We start from the raw sequence: 17,305 nt of genomic DNA, 5'->3' as shown, positions 1-17,305 counted from the left end.
GCCTACTAAAGCTAAGAGTTGCAACAAAACTTGCATTTTTCCACACAATATATTTTACATAAGTGAAACAGCTGAAAAACACCTTTTATAAAGCAGATGAGCTGTGTTGTATTGTACAACGGGCAAATGACGATCTGTTTTTTCATATATGTCTCTGGAAATATGCATTAGATTTTTGAAAATAGAGTTCTCAATCTTTTCCAAAGGCTGTTCTGTGGGAAATGAAAGCTCTGTCTTGGTTTTGGACCTGGTAACTCTCTGCTGTGAGTGCTCCTTTGGCTCAGGGAGTTATAAATAATTATGTTACTGCCCCAAATATTTCTAGGGGGAGGCCACTGCTTATAGGTGTGCAGAAGATTTGTGGTCAACCTAGCTCCTGTTCTAAAGATTTTAGGAGATAGATTTTCTTTTTTTTTTTTTTTTTTTTAGGTAAAGAATATTTTCATGATTAAGCAATATAAAGCTGAATTAAAATTAGTTTTCTGCACTATTCTTGAAGTGGTTCACCCAAGAATCTCTTCTAGGCAATGTTGCTTATAGTAATTGCACATTCTAAGTAAATTTTACAAATTATTCTAAGAAGTAAGCCTTCTAATAATGAATATTCAGACTAAGAACCTGAGGCTTAATTGTATTCACCTAATCTGTGGAAGAGAAATAATATAATTAGATACAGTAAAATTAATTATAGTTCTTATTTAGATATTGGTAACTAAATGGCTTAGACATATGCAGTATGTTATGTGCAAATCTACTAGCACAAATGCAAATTTTGAATTAGATTACTTGCAATTCATGGTGAAGGATCCTCAGCCAAGAATTGCATTTTAAAATTATTTGCCAACTAGTACAAAATATAATAGGCTAAATTAAACAGTAAGCTGCTCACAGCCCATTTACAAGTGGCAAAAAGGCAATTATGCATGTTGGCTGAAGTGTTTAGCACATGCAGTAATGCAGATGTGTGGGCATGTGTTGATGTGAATACAGCATTTGTCCAGGAGGTCTTCCTATATAGGCTATTGCACAGAAACCTCTGCAGAGGTTGGTTTTCAGGAATACTTAGGAAGTGCAGAGTCTTTCTCTTTTATGGTATAAAGAAATTAATTAATTCATTTCAGAACAATCAGGCAGTGAGGCTGAGAGCAGTTGGGCAGAGCTTGGAGTTTACCTGACTTTTCTCCAAATCCTGGCAACAGCAATTCCTGAAGATTAGTAGTCTTTAACTTTCCTCTCGCAGGAATCCCCTGTTTGTAAATTGAAATACATGTGTAGCTTTGAGCAACTTAAAATTGTAGGAAATCTGAAAGTCTAGGGTAGTTGAAATCTATGAATATTTACCCTGCACAATTCAGAATATTTTTTGCCATTGATGTTTTGTTTTCTTCAGGAAATGCAGTTCGCCATTGTAACATTGAGAAGGGTTGGCTGCCTCCTGAGCTTTTCAACTGCACCACCAACACTTTTGTGGATCTAAAAATCATGGTAAGCTGGGTTTTCTCAGTTTTCCCTTTGTTTTGTAAATGACCAGTTTGGACTCCAGTTTGATATCCCTGCACTCAATCTTTTAACTGCGTCCTTGAACAGCCTCATTTTCCATCAGGACCTCGGTGCTTTTCTAGCTCTCAGTTACATTTGCCATTGAGTTTTGTTGCCAACTCTATCTCAAGACAAAAAAAAATTTTGACTACATAACTTCTTTTTGCCAAAAATCCCTAAATTATAATTGTCTTTGTAACTAGAATTAAATATATATATATATATATATATATATATAAAATTGTAATTTTTCTTCCTTTTTATCTGATTCAGAATGAGAAGTTACACCACAATGAGACCAAGCTGGATGGAGATAAAACCATACGGATCGTGAGAGCACTACAGAATGCCACCCAATATACACACAACTTGTATGGCAACGACGTGAGGACAGCTTACCAGATAATGATCCGGGTCCTCCAGTATGAGAGCCAGCAGCAAGGGTTTGACTTGGCAGCCACAAGGGATGTGGAATTCAATGAGGTAAGAGAAATACTGTATAGGGTGCTGAGCCCTTACAGTGTCCCTTGAAAATTAGGTGGCAGTGGGTAATTAAATTTGTCTTTGACCAAAGTGAAGCCAATATTGTGTAATTGCCTAATCTGTTCCACAAATAAGCCTTTCTTCTCAGATTAGAATGGAAAGTTGGTTATGCATGTGTCTATGCATGCATGTGTATGTGTAATACAAATATAATAGAACGTGCTTTTCTAAAAAATATCATCATGGTAACAGCCAAAAGCAATATTCCCCATACAAAAAGAAATCATCACATTAATGTGTTTTTCTTGGCTAAAATAGTTTTGTGTACTATATTTATTTTTGTTGTAAAATGTGCCTAGTGTGATCATGCTCATTTAAATGTGCAGTGAATTAAGTCCGAGCCAGTTACTGACTCTGAAGGTTTCCTTCAGTTCAGTTTGAGAACACGTGAGTCACCAGTTGGTACATTGAAAGACATTCCATATCATATTGGTATTTCAAGACACATACTAAAATGTGTGCCAGAGAGCTTCTGCTACTCAGAGCATTCATGAAAGTCTCAGTTAGTACAAAAGACCTGGCCAGGGCTAGAGAACAAGCTGTAGCATCCTTCCTGTCTGGTAAAATATGTAGTTGTGGTGGAAAAATGTGAGATTTGGAGGCAATTGAGACTATTCTGTGATCTGATAATGTGAAGGCTAGATGACCCATGTCAGACTTGTAGAGCTTTCCTCAATCCCATGTGTACAGGAGGGTGCTCTTCTCCACTCTTGCCCATACTATTTCCAAGATCCTGGCCATGGCACAACAGAGACCAAGCTAAAACATCTGCTTGGTTCTGTGCTAGCAGAGCCCAGAGCTTGGGCACCAGCATGTGGAATGACTCTATGGGTCAGGACTGGCCTCTCTGCTGGCCCAGGATCTGTTTGGCTCCCTGAGAAGGTATGCTATACCCAGGTCACTGCTCACACTACTCCAGGAGGACCAGAAAGGTCAGGCAGACCTGGGGTGAAATTGGAGAGCCTGGCAAAGCCAAGTTGCACCAGGAGAGGATGTCACTGGAAAGTTAAGAGCAGGAAGAAATGCGGCTTAGAAAATTCCTTAGTGTCTTGGGCTGTATAATAAGCAGAGAGTGGAGAAATTTTTAAATATTTTATGTTTTAAATGCCCCAAATTTTAGGAGATTCAGTTTTTTCTTTCCTGTGGGCTGTGAAGCTGGCCATTCAGATCTTGAAAAGGATCTTCATTTCTAGCATGTTTTGTTAAGTAGAAATATGAACAATAAGCAACAAAAAATTGCTTTGGAAACATATGCTTTAATTTATTGTTCTCTGTACTTGACACTGAAATTCATACAGATGATGTTTTCAAGACCTCCCTAAATATTTTAGGATAGGTTAGGAATTTGAAAACCAATGAGTACAGCTCATGAATAAAAGGAGGTAACATCCTACATTGAGGAAGCATAAGGGGAGAAGGAATTTTTTTTTTTTTAATAATCCCACATAGAAGCCTGAAAAATAGATAATAAAAACCCATAAATAATGTTCACAAACATGGAAGGAGACCTGGTACCAAGTACAGTATGTGTCTCCTGCATTCCTGGGATCCATGTTGTGCTTTTCACCCTAGGTAAAACTGGTCATATTGGGAGTCTCTTTTAGCTCAGATACGTGCTTGCAGCCTCAAACAGTAAAGACAGGATACAGATAAGCTCCTTCTAAATGAAGCCTAAATATTTGTCTTGGCTATTTTAGAGTTTGTGGTGATTAATTCCTACTGCCATTTATGCCAATTTTACAGAGTTAGGAATTAGGCTTTGTTACAACAACATAATTCATATGTACACCAAGATTAAAAAGTTTTTAGTATCTTTCTCATTTAAGCCATTTAGCACACTCTTTTGGGGTCAGTCTCCTTCCATTCAGCCTGAGGGTCCCTTTGCATATTTTTGTAAGAAAGGGCAGAAGAGTCAGGTCCTCAGAAAGAAATGCCTTTTTAATATATAGAAAGCATTCGTATGCAATGTAAAAATGGAGAGACAATGACATGATTTAAGTTTTCTTATGTATTTTCAAGTTTGTCTATGCAAGTTAATATTCACTCTTAGCTTTCTTCACTGTATAAGTTGTCTTCATTATCTAGGAAACAAAGTAAAAGAAAAAATTAAAGAGGAAGTGATATTTCTATCCATGGCTTTCTTTTGTTTTTCAACAAAAAATCATTATTTTGATTTATGTGGGGACGTTCTTCAGTGTACCTGCTAAGAGCTGTGCTTTTCTCAGAAACAAAGAAAACATGGATAGGTTTTCCTCCTTCATCTTCTTGCTCAATTTCTTGTCATTAGGAGGAAGAAAGTAGGCAATTCTCTTACAGCCTCCAATTTTGGCTTACTTTACTTGTAAAAAGTTTGGAGGGATTTGCTTTACATGACCTCTGGGTGAGAGGTGTATATTTTTATATGGCTGCAGTAGAACGTGCTGCATTAAGTATTTCATTATACACTCACCTGAGGCAGTCAGGCCAATAATTTTCAATACTTCTCACTTGAAACCCAGCTCTGTGTTTGCTTCATAATTTAGGCTTGTCCTTTATTTCTCAGAATATTATCAAAGTGGGTAGTGCTTTACTGGACCCCAGCAACAAGGAGCACTGGGAGCAAATTCAGCGAACAGAGGGTGGAACCGCTCACCTGCTCAGGCACTATGAGGAATATTTCAACAATGTGGCCCAGAACATGAAAAAAACCTACTTGAGACCTTTTGTCATTGTTGCCACTAACATGAGTGAGTATCTAGGTTGAAAACAGCCTTTTTTTGACTCTTAAAAATGTGATGGACAGAGATGCTAGTTATTTTGTTAATAGTACCCACTGAGAAAAATCATTGCATTAGTTTCAAAGCCATCAAGCCTTGATTCATATCTTTCAGTTGCCATGGGACACTCCTGGGAGATGTCTGATCTGTTTTACCTCTGGACCATGCCACTGCTCCATGTGGCTTTTTGTTGCAGTCATGACAATGTAGAGATAGTAGGAAGGACTAAGTTTGTAAATAAAGGTAATGGTTTTTGAGAACAGCTAATATAGTTGAATGTAGTAGATCTCATTTTTGGAAGAATCACACCAACACCGCCTGAACAATTACTACAGTACATAAAAAAGAAACCCTACTATTGATTTTATTGCATATTATTAATCTTACTTGCATAGGTATGGACTGCCCAGGGAAGTGGTGGAATTCCCAGCTCTGGAGGGAGATGTTCAAGAAACAGCTGGATGTGGCATTTAGTGCAGTAGTCTAGTTGACAGGGTAATATCTATCAAAGGTTGGACTCAATGATCTTATAGGTCTTTTCCAACTTAGATGATTCTGTGATTATATCTCTGATTTTCACATGCTTTCCTAACTTGTAACCTATCCAGAAAACTAACATCTGTAGAGATTCTTGTGCTGAAAGGTGTTTTCACAGAATCACCAGTCCTGCAAATGCCTTTCCAGTCTTTCAAAACCCATAATCAGAACAAAATCCATGGGATCTAAAATATCCAGAATGAGTCTAAACTGAGAAGGAAACATCAGGCATACCAAGACTCCTTCCCCACCTATCACAGGAAATTTCTCCTCTGACATACAAATAGTAGCTCCTGCACTTTGGACCCTGATGTATTTTATAGACATCCCTGCAGTGCATATGCAGGTGAAGCACAGAAACCACAGTCTGGTCAGTTTATTTCCCCATTTTCTCCCCTGCTCTCTCTATTTAATTTTCTTCTCAGCTACAAACAGTCTGAGCTGAGGGGGTGTTGGTGATAGTCCTGCTCTGTGAGGTGAGATGGAGCCAGCTGTCCTTCAGAAGTCCCTCACAAGCAGCATTGCTATTTGGTTTTTCTTTCAGAAGTCCTCTAAACTATATCAGCCTGAACTTGTGTTTAGCTTTCCAAGCTGTTGCTTTTATTTCAGATATGAAGAAGACTTATGTGCCAAATGTTGGTCTTATTTTCCCAACTACACCTGCTGTTATAGTAGGACTTTGAATTGGCTACAAACCTTGTCCCAATAATGTTTTGTGTCCACAATCATGGGGGCAGAAAATCAAAGGCACAAGGCAGTCAAGTTACAAAGGCTGTAGCATCCTTCATCAGCAAGGCATTGTTGAACTAAGCCAAACTGAAACACTTTGATTTTTCTTTAATAAACCAAAATTGAAATACTTTTTTATGATTCAGAACTGTGAGAATCAAAATATCTTTATCTTCATACTCAGAAAAAAATAGGATTTTAACCCAACTGAACTGAGATGAAAACAAACCCAGAATTTCTTGCAGATTGTAAATCATTATTTTTTTACAACCAGTTCTTCCTGTGTAAAGAGGTGTGAGCTTGAGAGGGATGAGGCAACTCTGGCCTGAAAAAGTTCTGTTTTCTTTTGAACAGTTTTTCCAGGTGAACATGGTGTTAATAGAGTTTCCTAATGGCTCATCTGAGAGTTAGTTAGAAACTAGGAAAGGAGTTGGAATTTGTAGATCTTAACATGGATATTTCTTCACACAGAAATTTGCAGAGGATCACACCTTTTGGTATAGGGTTACCCCCAGGACATGTAAATTGGCACTCAGTGACTTGTCTTAAATGAGACAGTTAATCCAACAGCTTTTAAGTATTTGGGCAGTTAAACAGGCAGAGATGATGAGGTAAGCCAGGGAAAAACTGCCAATGGAGGACTAAGGAGTAGTCCCAGATAAAATGCATGTTATTTTCTTCAGTCAGCTGACTTCACAATCCAACAGATGTAGAACTATGTTTTCGAAGCAGTAGATTTAGTCTTCCCATTAAAAAGCAAGTCTAGAACTGGAACATGCAGCACACACTGGAGCAAGCCAGCAGCACATGGAGAATCTCTGTGAAGCAGGAGCATTCACTGAGCAGCAGCCAGGGAAAAACTTCTGTGAAACCCCAGTCAGCTGCTGCTGGAGAAGCACCAGCAAAGTGATCTACCTTCAGATGGGTATTAGCAAAAGTTTCTTCACTGAAACAATTCCCAGGCGTTGAAACAGGTGGCCCAGGGAAGTCACCATCTAAGACCTGTAGATGTGGCCCCTGGGGCATGGTTTAGTGCTGGACTTGGTGGTGCTGAGTTAACAGTTCCACTTGATCTTGGAGATCTTCTCCAACCTAAATGATTTTATGGTTCTTTATTTCCAGTGTTTTCAGTATGTTTTCACAGTATGAGATACTGTCTTGTGAATTCCTTTCCACTGAACAATAAATATATAATTTGATAAATGTAACATAATGCTGACACATAAACTTTAGTTGTAATATAAGGTGTTAACGGAACGAAATTAAATTTTACTTTCTGTTTTGGGGTATAAATTTTTTATCTGCATTGTGCAGTCATTTTAACCTTTCAATAATGTTTCACTGTGGTGATGGGAAACTTTTATCCCCTCCAGTTATTGCTGTTGACATCTTTGACAAGTCTAATTTCACGGGAGCTAGAATACCACGATTTCATGAGATTAAAGAAGATTACCCAAAAGATCTGGAGTCATCTGTTGTCTTCCCTGATACTCTATTCAGACCTTCAGAAAGGAAAGGTAAAACCCTTCTGCTGCTGTTTGGTGAGCAATTATGGCCAGCTGCCAGGGAGCGTGATGGATCCTGAGGGAGCAGAGTGGTACTAGGGTGAGAGCAGGGCAATTGTCTGCACAAGTGAATATTATTTAGGGATGGAGCAGCTGTGCATACTTCTGAGGCATTTTGCCTGCCGGCAGTGATGGAAGCATGGGGGGCTGTGGGACTGGCTGTACCTGTCTGTCAGGTCTGGCCTGCAGCCCCTCAAAGCCCTGTCAAAGCGGGAGAAATGCTCTGCCTCTGTTCCCACCCGGATAGGATGGGATGGCTGCCCAGCGCCTGCAGTCCCACAACCACCTTCCTCCAGTCCCTGCAGAGATGGAGGGAGGTGGCGTGAGAGGCAGAGAATCCAAATCTGGGAGCACAGAGAGGTGTTATCAGAAGTAGGCAGCAATGAAAAAGTCTTGAGCTGGGTGATAAGGGAGAATACATGGGGGAGTACCTGCTTCCCAGTGTCTCGGAAGTATCCCAAGATTGCTGCAAAGCACCACATGTTTTTTTGGGCAAAGGGAGAGTGGGTAACTCTCCCTTTTGGGCAAAGGGAGAGTGGGTTCAATACATGTACCATTGTTGAATGTCCTCTGAATGGAGAAATAGTAACTCTTCTGAAAATAATACATAATAAATTAGTACAGCTTTATAACTTTTTGCTTAGAAACAGAGTATCTGCTTCTGTGATTTGTATCTTTTCTGTAAGACAAAAGGGAATGAGAATTTTAAGAGAATCTTCCAAAACAGAAAGCTCATTAAGTGACAGAATTAGCAGGGAGAAATCTTATGTGAGTAGTTGGTGTGTTCATTAATACTAGTTTTGCCATATATAAACATACATGCAATTTAACAGCATGCATAATGTTTTAATGTTCTCTGAAGTTATGCATGGGATACTTATATACTTATGGACCGTTTAGCTTAGAAATTGCTTATTTTATAGCTAGACTAAATGGCTTTTTACTGTTCAACTATGATTTTGTGCTGAAATTTTATTAAAAATATCAAATATAACATTAGGAGCATGCTGAGTGCTCTAAGCCTGGAGTTGTAATAACTCTAATATTATTGTAGTATCTTGGCAAAGCAAAATTACTAATTTAAATGGTAGCTCTGAAGCTGTGTGCAAAGAATTTAATGTTTGTGTTGATTCCATAGCAGTGCCTACAATGAAACCTTCAAATCAGAAAACATCTTCTAAATTGAACGATGGTATGTTCAGCCCTGAGAGTGCTTTTGCAAAGAGAAAGAAGAGACACCCAGACATTGAGACACATCATACTGTTGCCATGGTCATTATATACCGATCCCTGGGACAACTCCTGCCTGAAAACTATGATCCTGACAGGAGGAGCTTGAGGTAAATGTCTGACCTGTTTGTGAATTGTTCAGATCCCTTTTTCTATTCTATGAATGCGTGGGGGAGACAGAACTGCTTTTATACCAGCCAAATGTCATCAGTGCTGCTGATGTCTCATGTCCTCCTCATGTCTCATGTCCTCCTCTGGCACACTCTGGGAGAATAACTATGCCAGAAGTGCCGGCAGGTTTTGGAAACACATCTGTATGGAAGGCTGTTGGTACACCTGCCTCACCTTTGGTCAGAAGCAACTGGAGATCTTCTCTTTGCAGAACGTAGCATTGCATTTTGATGTATAGATCACTGTGCCATTTTTCTCCTCATGCAGATTGCCAAATCGCCCTATCATCAACACACCTGTAGTGAGCACAGCCATTCACAGTGATGGGGAATTTCCTCCCAACTTGGTGGAAAAGCCTATCATCGTGGAGTATGCCATGCTGGAAACAGAGGAGAGAACGAAGCCTGTCTGTGTCTTCTGGAATCACTCCATCATGTATGTCCCCTGCTTGCTTTAGGGCTGTGAGTGACAATTGTCTGAGTAGCAGAAAACTTTTGCCTGGGAAGATAATTCTGGAGGAAACCCTGTCTTGGTCTGTCTGTTCAACTGACAACTGATTTTTGGTGGAATAGAGCCAAGTAGTCATTTCCCACCAACCTGAGAAAAATGAAAATTATCATAACTCATCAAACAAAGGATTAGCCATGCGGTTTCTAAAGAACACAGTGCTGTCATGTCTTTCTGCAGGATTCATTTTCACCCAGAAACAATAAATCCCACAATTTCCTTGTATTTGTCCATGCTATTTGCCCACAGATGTATGTCTGGACAGGAATAGTCCAACTCCAGTGTCTGAATTCATGTCTTGTCTGAATTCTTTCAGTCAGGATTTTCAGGAGATGATTCAGCTCTTCCATGGGCTGAATCTTCTGTTACACCCCAGTGACTATGGACAGAGTAGATCAAACAGGCACCTACCCTTGGTGCCTCAGTCAGGGCCAGTGCAAAAAATTACAAAACCAAATCTTTATTTTGGTAGAAATGAGGCCTGAGGTTTTGCAGATAAAATAAGGAGTAAAGATTATGAATTTCTGAATCACAAATTTTTGAATAAAATCTAAATTCAAAGGCAGTTGCACTGGTAAAAAACTTAATTTTAATTTCATCAACTATTATGGATTTGCTTTCATTTGTTTTAGTGAAAAATTGGACAGAGTCGAAACACCTTTTTTGGTATATAAGACCTTTTCAGTTTATGGAGAGCAATTGTAATATAGAAGCAGAATATAAGGAGAGAGTATTTAACTCTCTAGGAGGGAAGTGTTTGGGAAGAGATTCTGAAAATCGTTCATTTAGGTCTTTTGTATTTGATAAAGTTCAAGATAAAGACAACTTTTTCTTGAAAATGAGAAAAGAATTATATGAGCTGGAACTGTATATGCTGATGTTTCGTTGGTTTTATTGCGTTGTGGAAACAGCACAGTCCTGTTGGAGATATTTCAAGAGTATGGATAAAACTGTAACTATTACATATATACTGCAATTTCCAGCTACAAACCCAGGTACACAGTGAGAGGATGACATGGTCTGCCCAGGGGAAAGGGAATAGCTGTTATTTGTTCCCTAAAAACCCCAAAATTCTAGTAAATCTATGGAAAAATCCATTAAAAGGGAATATCCTGTTGCTTTTTACCACAGCAAAGTAACCTAGGGAATGTGTGCCTCCTAGTTAAAGGCTTCAGGAGATTATAACATTTAAAGGATCGAGGATGCAACAGAAATCTCTTATCTTCACAGTAATAAACGCTTCCATTTGCCCACATGTGAAATAGTGTTTTTGCTTGTATGCACTCTGTCAATCTGCTGATTGTGAGGGAATGGCAAGTCCTTTTTCATAAATTTTTAAATATTGTTTGAGCTTGAATAACTCATTAGCTCTAAAGTGATTCATCTGTTAGCTATTCGCTGGCAATTTCAGTGGCATTGTTATCTGTGTTACATCTTCCTGCAGCCACAATTGAAAAGCAGCTCTTAGGTGGCATGTAATGAAAGATCTTTTAGAAAAAAAGTACTTGTTGAGAGGAAGTGATATTAAAATTTAACAAATATTTTATTGCTGAATGAAAAATAGGTCTTGTCATATCTAATTGAAAAATATTTCAGTAACTGCAAGACTATTTTTATTACTCATTAACTTCAGAATAGAATAATTCATATTGATACAAAATAATTTCTAAAGTCACTGGAGTTCACCATAACTGCACGAGGAAGAATTTAAAGGCAGCAGTTCCCCCCTATTGTTAATATAAGAGATCTACTGGTATGAAATATTATTTATTCCAAAAGGTTTTAACCTTTTCTTGTGTACTGTTCAGAGGAACTGTTTAATTATTGCTGAAACATATTTCACTCAAAAACATGTGTCCCTCTATGGTTCTGGTATTATTTACCTTGGTTACAGAGATTTTGTTCAGTGCAATCTCTTTCCATATTGGTTGTGTGGTCACTGACCCAAAAGCAAATTTTAATTTTTTTTTAAAGTCAAAACAGATTGTTATAAACCCATGAAATCTGGGTAACTGTTTTGTCAGAAACTACTTCAACTGAAGCCCTTTTTAGTTTGATGGTACTCTTTCAGGCAGGTGACAGCTGTAGATAATTCTGTGCTGGTACTTGCAGACCTCTCTGGTAGTGCAGCACAAGCTGCCACAGAGGGCAGTGGAAGGCAAGGGGAGATTGAAGGATGGAGCTCAGAAATGCCTTTTTCCCCACAGGATTGGCGGGACAGGGGCCTGGTCCTCCCGAGGGTGTGAGCTGTTTTCCAGAAACCACAGCCATGTCGCTTGCCAGTGCAACCATATCACCAGCTTCGCTGTCCTGATGGACATTTCCAAACGAGAGGTGGGTGATGTCAGGCTCATGAGTTTTAGGGACTGGTTTTCAAGGGCTTTGGCTCAGAGCTTGAGCTCTGAGTGTGACTCAGGGCAATGTCACAGATCAATCCCAGTGTTAGGAGTGTGTTGTCCATGCCTGGCAGCACCTGCCATTGGGCTTGCTGAAAGGACCTTCTTACCTAGTTGGTGCATCCTCTGGTGCTGCTCATGTTTAGCAACTAAACATGAGCATGTTTAGCAACTCATGTTTAGCATACTCAACGTGTTTAGCAACTAAAGAGGTGGCATCAGTCACTCCTGTTGGTCCCTAAATAAATCTGTATGTTGGCTCAGTGGTAATGAAAACGTTGTCATCCTGAGTAGTAGATTTGATTGGAGGAAAAGGAAGGGAAAACCCTAAGAGTTCCTGTCAATCTGTCTTTCTACAGAATGGGGAGGTGCTTCCTCTGAAGATCGTCACTTACACGACTGTATCCATCTCACTGGCGGCTTTGCTGATCACCTTCATTTTGCTGGTCCTGATTCGCACACTGCGTTCCAACTTGCACAGTATCCACAAAAACCTGGTGGCTGCCCTGTTCTTTTCTGAGCTTGTCTTTCTTATTGGAATCAACCAGACTGAAAACCCGGTAAGATTTACTCTGTGTTCATTTCTAGACTTGTTCTCAAGCTTTAAATCAGGGGGTTCATATTGCAGCTTTTACCTTCTCCCATCTGTTTCACTTTCTCCTTTTTTTAGCTTCACCACTTACTTAAAAAACATCAGATTCATGTGTGGTCGATAACATTAATAGCAATGGCAGGCAATAGGACTATATCTTATTTTCAGAGAATATATGACAGCAGCCCTTTTGAAGGTTTATCCCAGGAACTGAATCTTAAATACTGATTTCTTCCTTCCTTTCCATCAGTGTGTTTTCTGTCTTGCTTGAGCCTCAGTAGGAGGCTCTTGAGTTTCTCCTGCAGCACATAGGCCCCCAAGCCCAAATGGTTCCTGGTGTTGACTCACAGGTTGTCAGTGATGTGGTGCTGGTCAGGGGCTAATAAGCACATTGTACACCCACTGGCCATTCTGGAGAAGCCACTTGCCAGGCATGGGACAGCTTGCTACATCCAAGATTCAGCAGGAGACCTGTCAGTTTGCTTTGTGCCTTCCAGACACAGTGGTTGCTGGCTTCAGCCCATCATACCTGTTGACAAAACTTTGTGCAAGGATCTCCAGTCTTGTGCATGTCAAGAAATGCAAGTAATGGATGGACTAAGAGATAGATATAAACCACACATGAAGTGTGTGTTCTGTACTTAAGACCTCATTGCTCTCTTAACCATGTGGTATTATACGTAGTTTTGCTGCTGTTTCTTAGTAGCACCCATCCCAGAAGCCATGGCTGCCTTTCAGACAGGTAAGAGACAGACAAGGGCTCCAGCACTGCCAGGCTGCACAGGCACCTGTGCCAAACAGGCCTGACACAGATGGGGGAATGACATGCAGTAAAATGTATGTCCTTAATAGATAGGAAAAATATTCAAAATGTTACTTTAGGGATTTTCTGAACACAGTGAAGAAAATTTATCTTCTAGAAATCCATTACTGTACATGTTTCAATCTAATTTTTGAGAGGGAAGTACAGTGTTGCGATCAAAACAACAACAATAAAAATATCATGCTGATTTCACATTGTCCAAGCAGCAGAAATAGGACAATATGCCTACATTCAATGAATATCATCATCACCATGGTAGTGACACTGTGGTGCCTAAACATGCAGCCTCATTTATAACTTAATCCTAAACTGTCACTCTGGCTTCTAATATCCACTTGAGCTATAACATGCATTTTTAAAAGTGTCTAACCTTGACTAATTTCAGTTTCCAGTAACTGAGTGCTGACAAGAACTTTTCCTAGTAAATTAGAGAAACCTGTCTTATAAAAATTTCTTGCCCGGAAACCTCTGTTTAATAGTATTTCTTGTGGAAAACTGTATAAAACTAAGCTGCTGAAATTATTCAGTTTCTAAGATTCAGGTTAGTCTGTAGGGTTTTTTTCTGGGCTTCTTCTCCCACTTCATCTTTTGAAAAACTGTGAATGCCAAGATGGATAAAGCTTTCCAGCTGGTTGCATCACTTCCAATTCCATATACCAATATTCCCCTTTACCAGGAACTCAGGTCCTTTTTCTGCTGCTGTGGTGATATCTTCTGCAGTGACCTGCCCTCTGGGATATGGTCTCATGTCATGTGTGAACTTGTGTTGTCTTTGTTTCATTATATAAATGTTTGCATACTAAAATAACTTTACTGAAAGGAGCTCACCTTGCCAATTGATACACAGCACTCTGTGTAACTTGACCTTTCCCATGCCTTGCTGAGCACACCACTCATTTTTCACTGCATTTCACTACCAAGGGGTTTATACTCTTTCAGTTCTCCAACATATCTACTGAGGAGTTAGGGGCCAAGTCCACATCCCTACAGAATTTTACCAAAAATTATGCAGTAAATGATGGCTCCTCATTTCCAGATTCCTTTCATAGTATCATGAAGCACCAAGCAGGGGTTTATAAAAGTAGTAAAACAGTTCATTACATCAATACCACAAATCCTAATGGTTGTACTTGGTGAGATTGTTCTCTTTTACTCCTTCTCATTTTCATGCTTTGGGGCTCATGGTGTGATCATGTCCTGTAGTGTTACCAGGACTCAATGAAACACCCTAAACCTTTAAACCATTTACAACGATCTTTAATTTACAGAGTGTATTTCATACTGCAGAAAGCTGCTCCTTACAGCCTACCCAGTCAATTTGAGAAGCTAGGAGGGCTGTAAGCCATGTCTGCTTGAGACAATTATTCATCTGTCTGTATGGAATGAGAGTTGTCTAACGAGTCATGCACTGATGAACATAAAGAGGTAAAGAATGCTGGAGCACAAATAATGCTGTGCTGCTTGGCACCCAGCCTGGCTTTTATGGGTTTCTGTAAATTAACAGTCACATTTCTGGGTGAGGTTTTAATCTTTCCCTGGACTATTGATAGAAAGTGATTTATTTTCTTTCTTTTTTCTTACCTGGAAAAGGTAATGTTCAGGGCAGCACTCTACTCATAAGCATGTGAGAATAGGAACAAGAAAGGCACTACTTACATAGAGGGAAGAAAAGTTGTTTATTTAGTGAGCCACATTTTCAATAACACATGATGTTATAATAACGCTGATGTGGTAAGTGAATCCAGAAAGTTGGCAGTCTGTATGATTCTTTTGCTCAGCAAAGAGGTTAAATGTACATTAAACAGGGAAATGTACATTTCTGAGCATTACACCATGAAAAACCACTAAAAAGTCCTGCCAAAGTCTGAAAACAGGGTCAGTGCTGCACAGAAACAAAAGGTTACAAAACACAATGTAAAACATTTTCAAACAAAAACTAAATGGTTGCCCAAAGTTCTCTTAATTCAGCTTATCAGCAGATCCTTGGCAAAATCCTTTGTTTGACTTCTGAGAGAAGGTTAATTGCAAGATTACAATTCAGGTGTTGGATACTTGTGGTCATTTTTGTTTTCACTCATCAAACTGTTAAGTTGAGAGAAAAAATTGGCTAGCAGATATTACAGAAGGGCAAGTATCTGTAGATCATGTGTCTCAAGGTGGCTATTTGATTATAAAGATGACTTCAGCTACCAGCGTGCCCACTGTAGCTGTTACTTGAAGTATCACTGTGGACCTGGTCTCCAGTTTCAGCAGGTCCTTAAATTTTGCTGTTCTCAACCTGACAGAGCTTAGTGATCCACTTTACTTTAAAAAATCAAAATCTCTCACAGTATGAGCAGCTCTTCTTAAAGTCTGAAAAAATTAAAGGCAGTATATTTGTTCTGCCAAAATCTTCTTATTGCGCTTGCCATTAGCTACGCGGGGGGAATGAGTGACTCACCAAGTTGTGATTCAGAAGAGCAATTCTAATTTCCCTGCCCTTTCCCTTCTGCAGTTTGTGTGTACTGTGATTGCCATCCTCCTGCATTATTTCTACATGAGCACCTTCGCGTGGATGTTTGTGGAGCAGCTCCACATCTACCGGATGCTGACTGAAGTGAGGAACATCAACTTCGGGCACATGCGGTTCTACTATGTCGTTGGCTGGGGCATTCCTGCCATCATAACAGGTACCCTCAACCACCCCAAAAAATATTAGTTTCCCTGCCATCTTCACTGGCCAGGTTCAGGGAAGTTGCCCCATCCCAGACAGCTATGGGTGTTTTCCTGAACCAGGGAAGCACTGAGCCACGTCTAGCAGAAGTCAGCCTGAATATGGCAGATCAGTGTATCAAATGTTTGTTGCCCTAGCTGAAATGATACTGATGGTTATCCAATGACAGAAACATAATTGCACAGATTAAATCAGGACATTACAGCATCACTTGGGAATAACAGTATTTTTATTTTGACAACATTGCCAATATCTTTCAGAAGTTTTCCTTCCCTGTGCTGGTACCTCCAGATATGGACACACTGTCTCTGAGGTAACTGCAGTGGCTTCAGAAGCAATGCTGCTTGTCCACAGGATATTAGTGCCCTTCACTGGACATTCCCACTGTCTACATGCCTACTGTCAACCAGCAGTAAATACTTCTGAAGGGAATTTCAGTGGCTCTGTTTTATTTGGCATAAAACCAAGCTGGGAATACTCAAGCTGCCTTTTACTTAATTTCAGATGCACAGGCTGTAACTTTCAGCTGAGGAAAGGTAATGAAAATCTGGAGGCAGTAATCTTTTAAACTAGTCCAGAGTGATCTACTGGAGCACATCCATCTCCACCCTCACCATGCCTATTTTTGCCATAGACATTTCCAGTGTTACCCTAAGCACACGGAGCTGTGTTAATTCAGGCAGACAGCTCCTCAGGAACTGTGCTTCACGGAACAGTTGGAGTGGGGATTTTTGGTTCAACTGTTTCAGCATGTATCTATTGCCATATGGGAAATCACATCATAGGCAGGCAGTTAACTTTATTCCAGTTAGTTTTATTTTTACAGATAATATACTGTCAGCAATGGCAGAGGTTTAGATGTCTCTGAGATCAAACAAATAGCTATCACTCATGTACACCTGCAAAACTATTATGGGTCAAGTTAGATTTAAAAATACGTACTTGTTCTTTTTTTCTGTTTTTTTTTTTTTTTTTAAGAAAGTGTAATATGAAATCATAGCGTAGGCTGGTATAGGTTAATTCTCTCTTCAGGGAGCTGGTAAGTTTTTCCATATCATTTTGTGCTTAATAATTTCTACTTTTATCAGTTTATAGTCGAAAGCACAGCCCAGAGGGCTCTGCCATTTTAGACATACCTCAGACATTTAAAATAGAAATTGTCCTTGAACTTCTGAAGCATTTCAGACGTATGTGACTTTTTTCA

At 39.5% G+C, this 17,305-nt stretch overlaps 1 protein-coding gene across 1 annotated transcript in view; it reads left to right on the top strand.

Annotated features, from left to right (window-relative positions):
* CELSR1 (cadherin EGF LAG seven-pass G-type receptor 1) overlaps nt 1-17,305 on the top strand; it is a 161,264-nt gene that overhangs the window by 129,426 nt on the left and 14,533 nt on the right. Inside the window, exons 17-25 of the mRNA XM_031507931.3 lie at nt 1,391-1,485; nt 1,813-2,022; nt 4,625-4,808; nt 7,478-7,621; nt 8,808-9,009; nt 9,338-9,505; nt 11,785-11,911; nt 12,333-12,533; nt 15,883-16,057. Of these exons, the coding sequence (XP_031363791.3) occupies nt 1,391-1,485; nt 1,813-2,022; nt 4,625-4,808; nt 7,478-7,621; nt 8,808-9,009; nt 9,338-9,505; nt 11,785-11,911; nt 12,333-12,533; nt 15,883-16,057 (1,506 nt within the window). The remainder of the gene's footprint in view (nt 1-1,390; nt 1,486-1,812; nt 2,023-4,624; nt 4,809-7,477; nt 7,622-8,807; nt 9,010-9,337; nt 9,506-11,784; nt 11,912-12,332; nt 12,534-15,882; nt 16,058-17,305) is intronic.

This window comes from Lonchura striata, chromosome 1A, assembly GCF_050655825.1.
Source record: "Lonchura striata isolate lonStrDom1 chromosome 1A, ASM5065582v1, whole genome shotgun sequence".
Taxonomy (NCBI): domain Eukaryota; kingdom Metazoa; phylum Chordata; class Aves; order Passeriformes; family Estrildidae; genus Lonchura; species Lonchura striata.
This window is presented reverse-complemented; position numbering and strand designations above follow the sequence as displayed.